The 20342-nt window shown below is 41.8% G+C and overlaps 1 protein-coding gene across 1 annotated transcript in view; it reads right to left on the reverse strand.

Annotated features, from left to right (window-relative positions):
* Positions 1–963: 963 nt before the first annotated feature.
* The window catches only part of aldh6a1 (aldehyde dehydrogenase 6 family, member A1), a 33510-nt gene continuing 14131 nt past the window's right edge, over positions 964–20342 (reverse strand). Inside the window, exons 5-12 of the mRNA XM_087989641.1 lie at positions 18644–18722; positions 17987–18289; positions 17205–17326; positions 10709–10898; positions 9414–9595; positions 4638–4817; positions 3132–3230; positions 964–2286 (exon numbers count right to left, since the gene is read on the reverse strand). Coding sequence (XP_087845767.1) covers positions 2182–2286; positions 3132–3230; positions 4638–4817; positions 9414–9595; positions 10709–10898; positions 17205–17326; positions 17987–18289; positions 18644–18722 — 1260 coding nt within the window. The 3' untranslated portion in view covers positions 964–2181. The remainder of the gene's footprint in view (positions 2287–3131; positions 3231–4637; positions 4818–9413; positions 9596–10708; positions 10899–17204; positions 17327–17986; positions 18290–18643; positions 18723–20342) is intronic.

Raw genomic sequence — 20342 nt, forward strand, 5'->3', positions numbered from 1 at the left:
AGGAGCAATAGGAATACAGAGTACTGGGCTAGTGGTAAGATTCTTGGTAGTGTGGATGAGCAGAGCGATGTCGGTGTCCACGTGCACAGATCCCTGAAAGTGGCCACCCAGCTTGATAGGGTTTTTAAGAAGGCATGCGATGTGTTTGCTTTATTGATAGAGGGATTGAGTTTTGGGGTCATATTGCAGCTGCACTTGGGAGTATTGCGTACAGTTCTGGTCGCCACATTCTTGGAAAAGCGTGGAAGCATTGGCTAGGGTGCAGAGAGGATTTATCAGGATGCTGCCTGGTATGGAGGGGAGGTCTTATGAGGAAAGGCTGAGGGACTTGAGGCTATTTTCATTAGAGAGGTGGTTAAGAGGTGACTTAATAGAGACACATGAGATGATTAGAGGTCAGGTAGAGAGTGAGAGCCTTTTACTCAGATGGTGATGGCTAGCACGAGGGGACATAACTTTAAATTGAGAGGTGATATATATAGAACAGATGTCAGGGGTAAGGGTGTGGAAGGCCCCACCTGTAACAGTAGTAGACTCGCCACCTTCAAGGACATTTAAATGGTCATTGGATAAATACATGGATTGTAATAGAATAGTGTAGATTACATGGGCTTCAAATTGGTTTCACTGGTCGTCACAACATCAAGGGTCAAAGGGCCAGTACCACGCTGCACTGTTCTATGTGTGGGATTTCCATTGAGAGCAACATATTCTTTTCTTTTCCTCACTCAAGTAGTAACCTGAGCCAAACTGCAGCCTTCTGAGGCAGGGTCAACCTTAGGACATCTCGGTCTGAAAAATTCTCATGCACATTCTGTTAATCAAACAGACACATTAAGGAAGCTGCAAGAGGCATTATGAACACTGATCCTTGTGATGTTACTCCATGCAAATTGCATTCCAGAAATCTTGAACTTTACTACATTTTTTTCTATAAATCCCATAATCTATAAAACCACAAAGCATTTTATAAACAGTTTAATTTGTCAATGCTTTCTACATAATCAGTTACAATGAACTCAAACAATCAGGAACATAGAGCTTCATGTATGATTAAGTGTTTCTGCACTACCTCCTCCCAATTTGAAAGGGGAAACCTCAACACAGGGCATTGAGGTTATACTCTTCACACTCCAACCAAGATTTATTTGAATATCTTATTTCCAATACAAATTCACAATTTTTCTTCAGTACAACTTGACATCGATTGATGTGAATGGGAAGCATTGGTTTTGATCTTACAGAATTAGATAAATCTTTGAGCAATCTATGCAGTTTGGAAGGTAGAGAACATAAACTCACTTAGAAAAAGGAAGAGAAAATATATACCTGGTCTAAAGAGAGGAAACGTTAGAATCTACAAGGCACATGGTAACAGGGCACTTGTACAGATATTCAAATTTTTAATTTGGGATCTTTCTGGTCTGAGAGACTCAGTAATTCACCAGATCAGTAAAAGTGTCTCTGCTGTTAGCTTATATCCAACTTGTTTTTTCAAAATATATCTGTCCAAGGCACCTAAATTATAATCATTTTCTTTCTGAATTGTTTTGGGACAAAAGTCAAAACTTCTAAACCAAATGACGTTTTTCAGAAAACTGTACTTTACACAAATAAACTGCTCAGTTACATTTGTTTCTCATCAACCTAATGCCTGTGCATTCAATATCTCCAATTAAATAAAAAAGTACAGAAATATTGTCAATTTTGAATTTTTTACACTAAAAAGGATATCATAATGGTTTGAGGCTGCATACTTGCATAGCTTTAACTTACATTATTCACAAGATCAGTCATGTTATTTTGTGTGAATCATATTTTGAAAAACAAACTGGGCAATTTGTTCAAATTGAGAGAAAAGCAGATTTTCAAACAAAAAAAAGTTATGTTTATGTCTTAATGTGTGCTACATGATCAGAATTTGACAACTTCTGCAGCTTAAAATCTGATTTAAGGGATAACATTTAGCAACTTGAGGTTATGTTCAAAATTGCTAAAAACAAATCAGTCAAAAATAATTTCCTTTCTTTTTCTTTCGCCATGCTGACATCAGCTGAAAGGACCACATTGAAATATGTTGCACCCGCGCACCCATTCGTGCCAAATTTGCTTAGTCAGATTCGATAGGGCAATAGTGACGAGCATGTTGAACGTACGGCTTGCCATCTCAGTGAAGTGAACTTAGCGGCCCATTGTTGGCATGACAACAGATGGGCTGGTTAACGTAGCATCTTCCTCCTTCCACTGGGATGTGACTGTCTTTACTTGAGTGTAGAACTGAATACCCTAGAATGAAATGTGAACAAAACAAAAGCTAAAAGCCTGTATGTACATATGTATCCATACATAGCATTTGGTTTCAGAGTTGAGTTCAGCATTATTTCATAAGTTCAGCCCAGCCCAGACAGGTGTTCACATTCAAATCACTGGATCCGTTTCTGACCAGCAGTACCAAGACTCCAGAACCAACCTTGAGGGTAAGAATTAAAGATTAACCTCCAGGACACCACTGCAAGCAAATACACCAGAGAAGTCAGAGGACCAATATTGTTTTCAAACTTTTCTTCAAAACACCTTTATTCTGATGTCTCATGATTTTGTAATTAATCTCTTGACCTTCAAATGAAAATGTCTTCTCTCAGGTAATCCATTTCTAATGGTTGTGGAAAATGGCTGTCTGTGTCATGACACTGACACGGAAAAGTATGAAAATCTGGTGGTTGGAGGCAGAAAGGCAACTTCTGGGAAAACATCTAACCAGTTCCACCACCAATATTAAATAGATTGGCATTACACACAATTTTATTTTGAGAGCTAGAACCAAATCCTGGAACCATTGGGGCTCAAATGCAACTGTAGCTTTATACATCTTACAGTTGAAAGCTCTTCAAAAGGAATGGCTGTGAGTGAAATCTACTGCTAAGATGCAACTGATGGTCCCTTATTGGAATGGACATTCTAGCAATACTCCATAAGTGGTGAGGGCTCTTGTGCAACCAAGATGTTAGGATCTGAGAAAGGCAAAAGGCAGGCTGTAGGAAAATCATTGCAGAAAAGATAGGTGATTAACCATTTAATCTCTAGATTTACATTGCTGCTGCCTAACTGGCTTTGGGGATTAACACACATACCTGCTTGCCATAGAAGTTGGTATCACCCCTGAATGAACCTCTTGATCCAGTGAATGAGAACATGGGCAAAGGAACTGGGATAGGCACGTTCACGCCAATCTGAACAGAAGGGTTAAAATATTGTCATAATAAAGAGAGCAAAGCACAGGGTGTCAAACAGATATATATTAAATTATGAATAGCGGTTATGATGTGGTGCCTGAGTTCCTCAGGAGGCATGTTGGTACCTCAAATATGAAGTTGGTGAGAAGCACATCTGAGAGGGGTTAGGTGATAACAGAAGAATGGGAAACAAGGTCTGCTGTTATCACCCAAATTAGTCATAGTCATAGAGATGTACAGCATGGAAACCCTTCAGTCCAACCCGTCCACGCCGACCAGACATCCCAACCCAATCTAGTCCCACTGGCCTTTTACTTATGCAATAAATGTTATTTAACATAAGCTCTACTGGAGAGAGAGATTTTGGACATTACAGATTTCATAATAAAAATCAATTAAAATTGTTCTGATTTAACAAATGTACAGCAGCTTACAATAAGACCAGAAGAGCATGAGACCTTAAACTATGATTTAAAGAGGCTATAAAGGAGACAATTTCAACAAAGCCTTTTTTGGTCATTCATGGGTAATGGGTGTGTTACTGGCTAGGCTAGCGTTTATTGCCTATCCCTAAAAGCCCATAGGACAGTTAAGATGAACTCCCTTCAATAATTTTGTTCCATATGGAAAAGAAAAATGAGAAAGTTATCAGGTTGCTATAGTGACTTGACCAATCTAAATGAAATATGGAGCACATAAACATGGTTCTAATCTCTCCTCTAATGCATTATTTTCACACATTCAAGTATGGAGTTTGCACATTCTCCCCATATCTGCGTGGGGAGATGTGCAGGTTAGGTGGATTGGCCATGCTAAATTGGCCATGCTAAATTGTCCATAGTGTCCAGGAATGTGCAGGCTAGGTGTATTAGAGTGGGATAGGGTAAGAGCGTGTATCTAGATGGGATGCGCTTCCAAGGGTTGGTGTGGACCCGATGGGTCGAATGGTCTGCTTTCACACTATAGGGATTCTATGATTCATGTTGGTAGCAGAAAGAGAGAAATAGATAAGGCACATAGACTGGACATTTCGAGTACTGCCTGGAAATCAACTCACACAACACAAGTAATAGCCAGAACATATAAAACTACAAACATTGCAGTAAGGTACCACTGCTTGATTGAGGATTTAAAATCTCATATTTTTATCTACCAAGAACTGTACTGAGCTCTTAGTCAAGCAAGTTACATAGAGATCAATCCAAATAAATGTGGAACAACAAAAGTGGTTGAGAAACTCAGGTGTTGCAGCATTTCTGGAGAAAGAAACAAGTAACACCGAGTCCAAATACTCTGCTGAGCTTCTCGAGCATTTTTATTTCAGATCTCTAGCGTCTGCAGTATTTTGCTTTTATTTGAGTATGGTCACTCTGAGAAACTGTGGAGCTATGTTTAAAAACATACCTGTCCCACATCAACATGGTGTGTGAATTTACGAGCTGTGGCACCGTTAGTGGTGAAGATGGCAGTGCCGTTTCCATAAGGGTTTTGGTTGATAATATCGACAGCTTCATCTAGTGTTTCTGCTTCCAGTACTACTAGGACGGGTCCGAAGATCTCTTCGGTGTAGCACTTCATTTGAGGCTACAGAGACAACAAATAAAACAAAAATGCCTTGTTAACTGACCGGTAACTATATACTACTCTACATCAGAAGAGGTTACAAGAACAGGTCAGAGACTAAGAATCCTGCAATAAGGAATATATTTTCTGACTCTCCAAAGCCTGTTTATCATCTAAAGAGACAAGTCAGAGTGTGAGCCAGTGTAGACACAATCGGATGAATAGCCTCCTTCTGCACTATGATAATTGTTACCGAGCTCTTAAAAGGATTTGATTTTGGATTCAAACACATGCAGCAAAACAAATCATGTTCTATTTACATTGAGAAAAAAAAAATTCTACCCTTTTTTTGTGATCTTAAAATTTATACCTACATTTGTTTGCCAGCCTGTGGCAACAATTCACCATTTACCCCATCGCAATTCTTAATAATGTTGAAAACCTGTTCTCAGTTTTATCCACTTCAACTCCAATGAAAAAGCCACAACTTGTCAACATTTCCATTATAAATGCAAACTGTGTCAAACTATTTCTTTTTGAGTAACGGCTTGCATTCCACTAATCCACGTTTGATTTACCATTTAATTTTCTTTAATACTTAATTTTCTACTTTTATTCCTCTTAGCTCTTAGCTAAGCAGTATCGTTTAAACTGGCCAACTTATACATTACAATTTGACAGCAAAGATTAGAAACATCATTGAAGTAGCAAAGTACATCAAGAGAGGAGGATAACCAAAGCCTTTAAAGCAAACGTGGGAATCGTTTTAATCTGGTGAACAATAATCACTATTCTTGTATTTGGACTCAACAAATATTTATTAAATCCTCTCAGGCTAGTTCAATTCCTGAAGCATGTGTGTAACTCATCACACCCAGAGGCACTGCCAACCAATACCTTCTAATTGTTTTAGGGCAAATTACTAGTTGACATATTGAGCAGCAAAGAATTACAAAATTTAAAAGGCTTGTCATCTGGCCAATTACAGTCATACAGCACGGAAACAGACCCCTTGGTCCAACCAGTCCATGTCGAACAGAATCCCAAACTAAACTAGTCCCACCTGCCTGCTCCTAGCCTGTATCTCTCCAAACCTTCCTTATTCATATATCCATCCAAATGTCTTTTAAATGTTGTAATTGTACCAATATCCACCACCTTCAGGAAGTTCATTCCACAAGCAAACCACCCTGTGTGTAAAACATCCGTTTCTTGTCTTTAATAAATCTCTTTCCTCTCACCTTAAAAATGTGCCCCCGAGATTTGAAATTCCCCATCTTAGGGAAAAGACAATCAATCCTATTTATACCTCTCATTATTTTATAAATCTTTTATCAGGTCACCTCTCAATCATCTACACTCCAGTGAAAGTAGTCCCGGCCTTTCTTTATAACTCAAATCTTTCAGTAAATCTCTTCGGAACCCTGTCCTTCCTATAACTGGGCAACCAGAACTGAACATAGTAATCCAAAACAGACCTCACCAATGTCCTGTACAACCTCAACATGACTTCCCAACTCCTACAAAGGACTGAACAATGAGGCCAGTGTGCCTCACTAGCCTTATTGAGTTCTTCGAGAAGGTGACAGAACAGGTGGATGAAGGTAAAGCGGTTGATGTGGTGTATATGGACTTCAGTAAGGCATTTAATAACATTCCACATGGTAGGCTATTGCACAAAATACGGAGTTTTGGGATTGAAGGTGATTTAGCGATTTGGATCAGACATTGGCTAGCTGAATGACGACAGAGGGTGGTGGTTGATGGGAAATGCTCATCCTGGAGCTCAGGTACCAGTGGTGTGCTGCAAGGATCTGTTTTGGGGCCACTACATTAGATTAGATTACATTAGATTACATTACAGTGTGGAAACAGGCCCCTCGGCCCAACAAGTCCACACCGACCCGCCGAAGCGAAACCCACCCATACCCCGACATTTACCCCTTACCTAACACTACGGGCAATTTAGCATGGCCAATTCACCTGACCTGCACATCTTTGGACTGTGGGAGGAAACCGGAGCACCCGGAGGAAACCCACGCAGACAAGGGGAGAACGTGCAAACTCCACACAGTCAGTCGCCTGAGGCGGGAATTGAACCTGGGTCTCCGGCGCTGTGAGGCAGCAGTGCTAACCACTGTGCCACCGTGCCGTCCACAATGCGCCCACTACTGTTTGTTATTTTTATATATGATCTGGATGTGGGCGTAGAAGGATGGATTAATAAATTTGCGGATGACACTAAGGTGGGCAGAGTTGTGGATAGTGCCAAAGGATGGTGTGAATTACAGAGGGACATTAATAAGATGCAGAGCTGGGCTTTGAAGTAGCAAATGGAGTTTAGTACGGAAAAGTGTGAGGTAATTCACTTTGGAAGAAATAACAGGAATGCAGAGTACTGGGCTAATGGTAAAATTCTTGGCAGTGTAGATGAACAGAGCGATCTCGGTGTCCAGGTGCATAAATCCCTGGAAATTGCTACTCAGGTTGATAGGGTTATCAACAAGGCACATGGTAAAAACAAGGGCTGCAGATACTGGAAACCAAATTCTGGATTAGAGGTGCTGGAAAAGAACAGCAGTTCAGGCAGCATCCAAGGAGCAGTAAAATCGACGTTTTGGGCAAAAGCCCTTCATCAGAAATATAGGCAGAGAGCCTGAAGGGTGGAGAGATAAATGAGAGGAGGGTGGGGGTGGGGAGAAAGTAGCATAGAGTACAATAGGTGAGTTGGGGAGAGGATGAAGGTGATAGATCAGGGAGGAGGGTGGAGTGGATAGGTGGAAAAGAAGATAGGAGGATCAGTTCCACCACAGAACACACCAGATGGCCTCCTTCTTTAGAGACCGCAATTTCCCTTCCCATGTGGTTAAAGATGCCCTCCAACGCATCTCGTCCACATCCGCACCGCCGCCCTCAGACCCCACCCCTCCAACCATAAGGACAGAACACCCCTGGTGCTCACCTTCCACCCTACCAACCTTTGCATAAACCAAATCATCCGCCGACATTTCCACCACCTCCAAACAGACCCCACCACCAGGGATATATTTCTCTCCCCACCCCTTTCCGCCTTCCGCAAAGACCGTTCCCTCCGTGACTACCTGGTCAGGTCCACGCCGCCCTACAACCCACCTGGCACCTTCCCTTGCCACTGCAGGAATTGCAAAACCTGCGCCCACACTCCTCCCTCACCTCCATCCAAGGCCCTAAAGGAGTCTTCCACATCCAAAGTTTTAGCTGCACATCCACCAATATCATTTATTGTATCCGTTGCTCCCGATGCGGTCTCCTCTACATTAGGGAGACTGGACGCCTCCTCGCAGAGCGCTTTAGGGAACATCTCTGCGACACCCGCACCAATCAACCACACCGCCCTGTGGCCCAATATTTCAACTCCCCCTCCCACTCTGCCGAGGACATGGAGGTCCTGGGCCTCCTTCACCGCCGCTCCCTCACCACCCGGCGCCTGGAGGAAGAACGCCTCATCTTGCGCCTCGGAACACTTCAACCCCAGGGCATCAATGTGGACTTCAACAGTTTCCTCATTTCCCCTTCCCCCACCTCACCCCAGTTCCAAACTTCCAGCTCAGCACTGTCCCCATGACTTGTCCAACCTGCCTATCTTCTTTTCCACCTATCCACTCGACCCTCCTCCTTGACCCATCACCTTCATCCCCCTCCCCCACTCACCTATTGTACTCTATGCTACTTTCTCCCCACCCCCACCCTCCTCTCATTTATCTCTCCACCCTTCAGGCATTCTGCCTGTATTACTGATGAAGGGCTTTTGCCTGAAACGAGGATTTTACTGCTCCTCGGATGCTGCCTGAACTGCTGTGCTTTTCCAGCACCTCTAATCCAGAAGAAGGCACATGGTGTGTTGGCGTTTATTGTTGAGGGATTGAGTTTCAGAGCCACGAGGTCATGCTTCAGCTGTACAAGACACAGGTAAGGCCACACCTGGCATATTGCATGCAATTGTGGTCACCGCATTATAGGAAGGACATGGAAGCTTTGGAAAGGGTTCACAGGAAATTTAATAGATGTTGCCTGGTATGGAAGGAATGTCTTAAGAGGAAAGGCTGAGGTAACGGAGACTGTTCTCGTTGGAGAGGGGAAGGTTGAGAGGTGACTTTATCTGGACGTATAAGATAATCAGAGGGTTACATAGGGTGGAGAGTGAGAGCCTTTTTCCTCAGATGAAAGCTAACATGAGGGCACAAAGCTTTAAATTGGGGGGTGATAGATTTAGGACAGATATTAAGGGTAGTTTCTTCACTCAGTAGTAGGGGCGTGGAATGGCCTGCCTGCAACAGACTTGCCAACATTAAGGGCATTTAAATGGACATCGGACATACATATGGATAATAATGGAACGGGGTAGGTTAGATGGGCATATGATTATTTTCAAAGGTCGGTGCAACAGAGGGCTGAAGGGTCCGTACTGTGCTGTAATGTTCTTTGTGCCAACTGCCTTTTTAACCATCCTGCCTATATGTGGCGCTAACTTGAAAGAATTATGTACCTGCTTGGTCCCTCTGTTCTACAACAACCCGAGGCCCCTGTTCTACAAGGCTCTACCATTAACTGGATGACAAAAAGTAGTTATTGTCTCACCTTTACTCCTCCAAGGATGGTGGGCCCCACAAAGTTGCCATTTTCATATCCTTTCACCTGGATCTTCCGGCCATCCAGCAGCAGCTTGGCACCCTCTTCCACTCCACTTTGGACAAGATCACACACGCGAGCCTTAGCCTGAGGGGAGACGAGTGGGCCAAGATCAGAGCCTGGCTGGTCACCTGGGATCAGGAAGAAAAACAAAATTATGCACTCATATGGTTAACCAAGGCAATCCTCTAATGTTTATGTATTCTGGGAGAAGTGTACAGCTGTCCATTAGGGCTGTAATCAGAGCACATAATAATTAGGTTCCTCATTCCACAACCTCAAATCACAAACTCCAATAGAAAACATTTCTAACAGCCTAGTCAGGTGAGTTACTAAATAAATATTTAATTCTGTCAAGAGTACACAGAAGTAATTGAATGCAGTCAGATGGTTTACTGGTAAATAACAGAACTAGTTTTGAATAGTAAAATTGCTTTATCCAAACAAAATTGTCAAGTGGGTGAACTTAGAATCCCTACAATGCGGAAGTGGGCCGATCAGCCCATCTAGTCCATACTGACGCTCTAAAGAGTATCCCACCCAGTCCCAGCCCCTACTCTATCCCTGTAACCATGCATTTCCCATGGTTAATCCACCCAATCCTGGGCAATTTAGCATGGCTAATCTAACTAAACTGCACATCTTTGAACTGAGGGGAAAATTTGGATCACCCAGCAGAAACAGACACAGACACGGAGAGGATGTGCTAACTCCACTCGGACAGTCACCAGGGTCTGGAATTGAACTCGGGTCCCTGGCACTGTGAGGCAGCAATGCTAACTCACTAAGCCACTATGCTGTCCATTAAAAAAGCTACTTTAGTTATTTCTGTATTGAATTCAAAAATGGAATCTGAGGGGAGAAAAAATTTCAGATTAGTTCAAGATAATGGAAGTTAGTTTCTAGTATTCCTTCAGTGTTAAGTGGTTTCAATCCCCAGAACTCCATATCTTAAGCTTTCTGGGAGTACTGCACTACAGGGACCATTGTGGCTCAAGGTGACTCAGTTTCATCTTCTCAAAGGACTACTAGTGACGAATGGGCAACAAGGTCAACAATGCCCATACCACACATTCTTGATGTGGCACATATTTATCTGGAAAGACATAGTTGCAATTACATGAGGAGAAATCACACTGCCTAATCAACTGTCTCGGTTTTCCATATTTTGGCTCCTGGACAATGTTGGGACTATTCATTCAATCAAACTCCTCATATTCCCATTGCACTGAAAGTAACCATACCTGCATTGACTTTCAGCTTCTTTGCCCTTTCCACTAGTTCAGGTAGCCAGTTTCTTGCTTCCCCGACCAGGACAGCAGTAGATAGGGCCATACAACGCTGTCCAGCAGCACCAAAAGCTGCACCAACAAGCTGATTCAAAGTATTCTCCTTATTAGCATCAGGCATCACGACTCCATGGTTCTTAGCACCCTACAGAGAATTCAGAGAAAAATGAAAAGGCAAATTGAATATACCTCCCTGTATATTCCCTGACTACATGGAAAATAAAAACTTCAAACCACTTTATACTCCTGGAAGCAGAGACCATTTTAAAAAAAAAAATCTTCACAACATTGGCAGGAACTGGTAAGATTAACTGTACAGTGTATAATTTAATAGTAGAACTAGAAAAAAAGGACTCTCATTCAAACCAATCTCTCCCACATTACAATTATGGTATGGTAAAGTTTGGTCTCTCATCAACCACAGCTTGGAGCAGGATTTTTATTTTATTGGGAGAGAATTGTAATGATGTCTTTCCCCAGGTCAGACATAACCAACAGCCAACAGAAGTTGGTTAAATCACACATGCTGTTTCAACTAGAGCAAAAACAAAAATTCAAGAAACTCAGCAGGTCTGGCAACATCAGAAGAGAAAGCAGAGTTAACATTTTCAGTCTAGGCATTCCTCTTCAGAACTGTCTTCTGCTGAATTCAATGTTTGTAGAAAATAGAATGAGTTTCTTTCTTTCCTCTCCGAAACTCCCAGAATAGGGCCTATGCACACACAGTGCACAGAAAAAAGCTACTCATTCAATAGTTAGCTGCTCTTTGACAGATTCTCTCCTTCATTTCAATGAGAACATTACTACACAACCCATCTTTCTACACTCGTCATCTCCCCTTTCCCCCTTACATGCAGCATTCAGGTGTAAATTTGGAAAAGTTGCTGCCTCACGAGCAGCTATTGTAAAATGCCAGCTAGGCTGACATTACAATGAACAAAGTAAAAGTCAACAAAAATAAAATCTTGATAGAGACAGAGAGAAAGATAAGCAAACAATGCTGCAACTGAGCTTCTCAATCATCAGCAGGACATCAATTAAATGCAAAATGAATCCATTCAGTCAAACAGTAGGGCCATGTGAAGCCAAGACGACCAGCCATTTATTGTTTTCAACTTAAACTTTGTTTTAAAAGGCGGCCACAAGTTGGTTTGCTGAAAAACTTAATTGCAAACATAAATTGCATGGAAGGAAAACCACAGTTGTGGGGAGTCAGAAATTAGAGAACCCAAAACTCTGATTTGATCGTGTTGTCAGCCATTCTCACTGGGTTAGCTGAACCCACACAAGCTTGTCATGTGATTATGCAAACACAAGTATAGGTAAGCCATCATTCAAAAGACTTAGTGAATCTCCACAAGTAGAGTAAACCCGAGGAGAAAAATACTGCCGATCGGAGACAAAGTGAGGTTGAAGTAGCAAGTGGAATACTGTGATGCAACACAAAAGATTGACATTGCTAAGGAGTGGGAGATCCCACCTTTGAGTCTGTCAATCATTCTGAAACTCAAGAAAAATAATCTTTCAACAGTCTGACAAGCAGGCATTCTTTCCACCTAGGAAGAGAATGAGAATGAGTGCCTTTCCTCACAAAGCCCTCTGCTAACATTGGTTCAAGGCTGTTTGAGCAGAGAATATTTCTACCCTGGCCCAATTCTACAGGAAAGTGAAGTTGTTCTAACAAAGAACTGGGTCAAGTAGCTCCAACTTGTAACCAACGAATGGCCAGACTGACTCAAAACCAAGGAATGGCATTGTTTTCCACGGAGTAAGTGGTGAAGGTGCAGTTATTATGGCAGCAATAGCAGTTGCCAAGTGAGCCAGGATGGACGGATTTTGATTGCATTTTTCAGATATGCAAGGAAGCTTCAAGAATTCGATCTGTCTGTAGAATTCAATGTCACAGCAGTGATGGACTAGAAGTGTCATAACCTTTTCCAAAAGAATCATCCTTAATTCACCCAAGTCATTTGCTAACAATGTGCAAGAGATTGGAGAACTGCTGTACATATACTAAATGTATCGAGTATTGTAGTCTCACCCAAGTACACACGACAGCTAAAGTGCACTGTTTCGTCATCTGTAACCAGATCGTCTTGAAATTTTAAAAATCACACCATATGTAGACAGGCCAACAAGAGGTGAGGCCATACTGGATTTGGTTCTGGGTAACGAACCAGGCCAGGTGTTAGAATTGGAGGTAGGTGAGCACTTTGGGGACAGTGACCACAATTCGGTGACTTTTACTCTAGTGATGGAGAGGGATAAGTGTGCACTGCAGGGCAAGAGTTATAGCTGGGGGCAGGGAAATTATGATGCGATGAGACACGACCTAGGATGCGTGGCTTGGAAAAGTAGGCTTCAAGGCATGGGCACAATTAATATGTGGAGCTTGTTCAAGGAGCAACTATTGAGTGTCTTTGATAAGTATGTACCTGTCAGGCAGGGAGGAAAGGGTCGTGTGAGGGAGCCGTGGTTTAATAAGGAATTGGAATCCCTTGTTAAATGGAAGAGAGTGGCCTATGTAAAGATGAGGTGTGAAGGTTCAATTGGGGCGATTGAGAGTTATAAGGTAGCCAGGAAGGATCTGAAGAGAGAGCTAAGAGCAGCAAGGAGGGGACGTGAAAAGTCCTTAGTTGGTAGGATTAGGGAAAACCCTAAGGCTTTCTATAGGTATATCAGGAATAAAAGAATGACTAGGGTAGGAATAGGTCCAGTCAAGGATAGTAGTGGGAAGTTGTGTGTGGAGGCTGAAGAGATTGGGGAGACACTGAATAAATACTTTTCGTCAGTATTCACTCAGGAACAGTACATTGTTGCCGATGTGAATATTGAGTCACAATTAATTAGAATGGACGGCTTTGAGGTATGTAGGGAAGAGGTGTTGGAAATTCTGGAAAGAGTGAAAATAGATAAGTCCCCTGGGCCTGATGGCATTTATCCGAGGATTCTCTGGGAAGCAAGGGAGGAGATTGCAGAGCCATTGGCCTTGATTTTTATGTCCTCGTTGTCTTCAGGAATAGTGCCAGTAGACTGGAGGATAGCAAATGTGGTTCCCTTGTTCAAGAAGGGGAGTAGGGGTAACCTTAGTAACTATAAGCCGGTATCACTTCTGTTGTAGGCAAAGTCTTAGAGAGAATTGTAAGGGATACGTTTTATGAACATCTGGATAGGAATAGTGTGATCAAGGATAGTCAGCATGGTTTTGTGAAGGGCAAGTCGTGCCTCACAAATCTTATTGAATTCTTTGAGAAGGTGACTAAGGAGGTAGACGAGGGTAAAGCGGTAAATGTGGTGTATATGGATTTTAGTAAGGCGTTTGATAAGGTTCCCCATGGTAGGCTACTGCAAAAAATATGGAGGTATGGCATTGAGGGTGAGTTGGAGGTTTGGATTAGGAATTGGCTGGCTGGAAGAAGACAGAGGGTAGTAGTTGATGGTAAAGATTCATCTTGGAGTGCAGTTACTAGCGGTGTTCCGCAAGGATCCGTTTTGGGACCATTACTGTTTGTCATTTTTATAAATGACCTTGAGGAGGGGCTAGAAGGTTGGGTGAGCAAGTTTGCGGATGATACGAAAGTCGGTGGAGTTGTTGACAGTGAGGAAGGATGTGTCAGGTTATAGCGGGATATAGATAAGTTGCAGATCTGGGCAGAAAGCTGGCAAATGGAGTTCAATGTAGGCAAGTGTGAGGTGATTCACTTTGGTAAGAGTAATAAAAAGACGGGGTACTGGGCTAATGGTCGGATACTTGGTAGTGTGGATGAGCAGAGGGATCTTGGTGTCCATGTACACAGATCTTTGAAAGTTGCCACCCAGGTAAATAGTGCGGTGAAGAAGGCATATGGCGTACTGGCTTTTATTGGTAGAGGAATTGAGTTCCGGAGCCCTGAGGTCATGTTGCAGTTGTATAAGACTCTGGTGCGGCCGCATCTGGAGTATTGTGTGCAGTTTTGGTCGCCATACTATAGGAAGGATGTGGAGGCACTGGAACGGGTGCAGAGGAGGTTTACCAAGATGTTGCCTGGTATGGTAGGAAGATCGTATGAGGAAAAGCTGAGGCACTTGGGGCAGTTTTCATTGGAGAAAAGAAGGTTTAGGGGTGACTTGATAGAGGTGTACAAGATGATTAGGGGTTTAGATAGGGTTGACCATGAAAACCTTTTTCCACGTATGGAGTCAGCTATTACGAGGGGGCATAGCTTTAAATTAAGGTGGGGTAGGTATAGGACAGATGTTAGGAGTAGATTCTTTACTTAGCGAGTCGTGAGTTCATGGAATGCCCTGCCAGTAGCAGTGGTGGACTCTCCCTCTTTATGGGCATTTAAACGGGCACTGGATAGGCATATGGAGGATAGTGGACTAGTGTAGGTTAGGTGGGCTTGGATCGGCGCAACATCGAGGGCCAAAGGGCCTGTACTGCGCTGTATTTTTCTATGTTCTATGTTCTACATCAGGTTATAGTCCAACAGGTTTAATTGGAAACACTAGCTTTCGGAGCGCTGCTCCTTCATCAGGTGGTTGAAGGAGCAGTGCTCCGAAAGCTAGTGCTTCCAATTAAACCTGTTGGACTATAACCTGGTCTTATGTGATTTTTAACTTTGTACATCCCAATCCAACACCAGCATCTCCAAATCATCTTGAAATGTGTATTTGTGGATAGCAAAGCAAGGAGTGTCTCATGGCACAGGCTGTGCCAACATGTATGAAGTCAAAAAGTTGGATTTCCATATCACAACAAGCAACAAGAAGCTTTGCAAACGACAAGAGGCTAGCCACGCAGTATGAGGCTAATAAAACAACCTGGGTGACCTTCAGTATGTTGACACATGGACCTGAAACGTGAACGAAATCTTCCTTTGCTGATATATCATTACAGACAATGGTCCTGTGCAGCCAATGGATTGGGGGTGAATAGGAACCCACACTGATGGCGGCTGATCGCTTGCATTGGATGTCATTGCTAAGAAGCAGGAATACAACCCAACTGTTCTAAATGGTGATGGAAGCCTTAATTGCTAACTGCTTCCATGACACTTGGGTCAGACAGGCTAAAACTGCATGACATGCTGACTTTAAGTAGAAAGAGGCCATCCTGCCCATTGATATTATTTTTGTTCATCTGCTGGAGGGCCCCATGGAATTGCATCAGAGATAACCATGAAAACATATTCAGAGTTGGATGATGTTGTATACTAGGAGAAAGTGATGTCTACAGATGCTGGAGATCAGAGCTGAAAATGTGTTGCTGGAAAAGCGCAGCAGGTCAGGCAGCATCCAGGGAACAGGAGAATCGACGTTTCGGGCATAAGCCCTTCTTCAGGAAGAAGCCCTCCTGAAGAAGGTTTAGCCCTCCTGAAAAACATCGATTCTCCTGTTCCCTGGATGCTGCCTGACCTGCTGTGCTTTTCCAGCAACACATTTTCAGCTCTGATGTTGTATACTACACAACAGAAGAATTAACAGACGAGGCAGTATGCTCTTCAACGACTTTGAAGGTTCTGATAATTGTCTGTCTGTTCACACATCTGTTTCTCTGGGTTGAAGCCAAAAAGGCCATAGGCATAAAACAATGAAAACAGTCTTCCAACTACATCCAAAGACAGCACTTTTAAGCATTAAGCAATTATTAAGATTTTCCAGAGCCAACTGTCAACATCCTTCAATTCCTTTTACTGCACAAGGTCAGATGATCTTAAGGTGTGAACAATTTGAAAAATAAAGATTTTCTTCCATTTTTAAAAACAGTGTGTTGATATGAAAAGCTGGGTTCCATGGCTCCACTTAACATATGTTTTTTGGTTGGCCCCTTATGATTTGACTGGATTCCAAGATAGCAGCAGAGTAGAACACCTCAGCTGAAACTCGTCTGTTCCTTTGTTTCTTTCCCCTCTCTTTATCTTTTCTTTTTTCTTCTTTGGCCTGGAGCGGAGTGGGGTTGGCAGCTAGTGGGCTCAGACCGAAGATAACTACTGGGTAGAAACTAGTGGAACCTGGTCAGGCCATGTGAAAGTCTTTATAAAGAGACTATATTGTCTATCTTTTTAGCTTTATTTCTTATTTTTCTAACTTATACTATATACAACTGTATGTAACCTTTTTTTGTACCTAATATCTGTACCTAGGTACTTTGTACCTAAGATGGCACAAGCGTTGGTGGCATTGTCCACTTTTCACTGTACTCCTGTTCTTTTGTAACTTGAGTACATGTGATAATAAACCTAATTCTAGTTCATGATTTTACTGAAGTGATTCTATATTTTGTTGGGTGGCGGGAGGGGATCTGGAGAGAGATAGAGTTGCAAAAGGTAAAGCAATTAATATGATTTCAATACCAAGTGGGAGGTGTGGAAAAAGATGAAAAAAAATTAAAAGGTTTGTCCTGCATGCAGCTGCTCTGCAAATGAACTATGATAAAGTCCAATAACTAGGGAATGAAAAGGATATTCACCATGTTTGACTGCACTCTCTTGCCATTTTTAGAACCTCTTGTATAGATGTACTCTCCTGCTTGATTGGAACCGACAAAACTTATGGCCTTTATCGCAGGTTGGTCACAAATGAAGTTCACAGCTTTAAAAAAAGTCAAAAAATAAAGCGCAGTTTATTATTCCCATAGGATGCAGCATACAGCATGCACTTGGAGGTACCCGCAACATCGGTCAGAAAGTTGGTTCGGGAGGAATGGAAAGACTTGGAGAAATATTACTGTAATATCAGTCATTTTCTTTCTCACTTCTTGAATTTTATCACTATTACAGCCAAACACTTTCAACGTGGGAGAAAATAGCAATAATTCACTGCCTCATATACTTAATTATGATATTCAACGCTATGAAATGTCATAATTAAATGTCATTATCTCCACTTCATACTAACAGGTAGTCATTACAGGCAGCATTCAAGGGAATTTCCTATTCCACACGAGAATCTTGATCATAAAAAAATTTCACATGCTACACAGCCAAATGAAAGGCATCTCAATGGATATCCATCTGCATCAACGCTGTTAGACAAGCTAAAAAGGTCCCAGCATAATCCAATATACTTTTACATGCATTGAAGCGTGGGAGACAACTTTGACAGGCTATTTTTCATAAACTGCTGCGACCATCAAAACTCAAACTTTGGATATTAAATCCTCACATGACTAAGACTTATGATTAAAGGGGTTGGTACATACCAACTTCAACAACAGTTTTAAAACTTTTATAGAAATATCAAATTTCCTACCATCATGCTGCCCATGAATAATATTAAGGGTTCCATCTGGAGCTCCTGCATCTTGTAATAACTTGGCAAGCAACATGGCTGCTCCTGGAACACGCTCCGAAGGTTTGAGCAGGAAGGTATTGCCACACACCATAGCCATAGGGTACATCCAGAGTGGAATCATGGCTGGGAAGTTAAAGGGAGTGATGCCAGCACACACTCCTAAAGGCAGTCTGTAGGTGAATGTGTCCATGTCTTTGGTAATGGAGGGCAAGGTCTCACCCAGCATTAAAGATGTGATACTGCAAGTATGTTCAACAACCTCTGTCAGGACAGAAGCATAGAGATCACTGTTATGGAGGACCAATTAAACTCTGCAGGTTTTAAAATAAAACGGTCACTTGACTGGTACCACAAGAATAACCAGAATACCTAGAATTTTAAAACACAAATTAAAATTCTTGTAAAAGTTGCTCAAGTAGGAAAGAGAAGAATACTTGAGAAACAATATCATGGAAGAGCAAGTTATTAACAGTTCTGGAGGGAATTACTATGGACTACGATGGAAACCAGCTGAATAACTTGCCATCTGTAATTATGTTTGAGGTATGTGAAATTTATGCGATTTCACAAGATATCACTGATATACTTTTACTTAGGAATCCACACATTACTTACGTAAGCCTCTGAAAACATCTCCTTCAGCATCTGGCAAAGTTTTACCTTGCTCTTTTGTGATGAGCTTGGCAATTTCAGCCTGTTAATAAAATTAAAAGACATCTTATTTGAAAGATTATTCTTGTATTCAATGTCAGGTGTTGTAGGCAGTGATGGTAAGTTTGAACAAAAGAATTTCTTTCTGGCTTTATGAACATTCAAACAAGAAATAAAAGTAGGCCATTCAGCCCTTCAAGCCTGCTGTGCCATTCAAGAGGAAACTTGCAAATTATTTTAACCTCAAACTTTACATTTCTGCATATGCCCAATAATCTTTTATCTTTATGGCAATCAAGAATCCATTTACCTGTGAAGATTCTACAGCTATTACATTTTGAGGAAGAGAATTGTAAATATTCTCAACACTCTTAGATAAGAATGTTTCCTCATCTGCAACTTAAATGGACAACACCTTCATTTTAATTATGATCCCGAGTTCTAGATTCTTCTTGAAGAAACATCCTTTCCTCATTCACTGGTCAGGTCCCTCAGGATCTTCTATGTTTCAAATAAGTCACCTCTGACCCTAAACTCCAGGGGATACAGTCATAACCTTTCTAGCCTTTTCTCACAAGTCAGTCTACTCGCTCCAAATATAAGACTAGTCAATCCTCTGATAGCTTCCAATGCATTAATATCCTTCCCCAAATACAGGGCCGTACTGAACATACGCACTCTCACCAATTCCCTGTATAACTGAAGCAAACCTGTCTTATTCTTGCATTCAATTTCCCTCACGATAAAACACAACATTCTCAGTTTTGCTGATTATTTGCTGTACCCGCAAACTCACCACCTGCGATTCATACACTTGGGCACTGGGATATCTGCAAAACTGACCATTTTGATAATATGCTTCTTTTCTATTCTTTCGGCCAAAATGGACAATACTGCACTTTCACAGATCTTTGCCCACTCACTTAATCTATATCCCGCTGTAGGCTCATGTCCTATTAGCTTTACTGGATAAGCAAATTTAGATATCATATTTTCAGTCCCTTCTTCTGTGCTATTTATATATATTGTAAAGAGTTGAGGCCCCAGCACTGATCCTTGGAACGTCCTGACAGCCTGAAAAAGACTCATTTATTCTTACTCAGTTTTCTGTCAGCCAATCAATCTTCTCTCCATGCCAATATATTATCCCTTAAACCATGAGCTTTTATTTTCCATAATAACTTTCGATCCAGCATCTCATCAAATGCTCTTTGGAAATCTAAATTCAATAAACCACTTTATCTAAAGCACCAGGTACTTCTTTAAAAGAACTCCAATCATTAATTATGGTCTCCCTTTGGCAAAACCATACAGCTCTGCCTGGTGTAACAAGGGGACAAATACCAGTGCAGCAAAATACTCAGCTGATGACCTGAAGGTTTGAGCCCATGCTGTGGGATTCTAGAAGCCCTACTGCACTGATACAGAAAAATGATGAGGTAAAGACAAACAACTGCCAATAATAAAGCAAGAGTGGTGTTGCTGATTTAAAATCAGGCCTGATCAGCAGGAAACTGATGACTGTCTTCAGCAGAAAAAAAGATAAAATTGGGTCGGTGCAAGATTTTGAAGGTGGATGAGGTTAATATAAGTCCCAAGACACTTTAGTCTTATGCAACTCCAGGTACCTGCTGCAGAGTTACAACAAAAAGCTAAAAATCAC

The sequence above is a fragment of the Chiloscyllium plagiosum genome, unplaced genomic scaffold (genome assembly GCF_037043375.1).
Source record: "Chiloscyllium plagiosum isolate Xiang-an unplaced genomic scaffold, Cpla_swu_hap1 HiC_scaffold_8, whole genome shotgun sequence".
Classification (NCBI taxonomy): Eukaryota; Metazoa; Chordata; class Chondrichthyes; order Orectolobiformes; family Hemiscylliidae; genus Chiloscyllium; species Chiloscyllium plagiosum.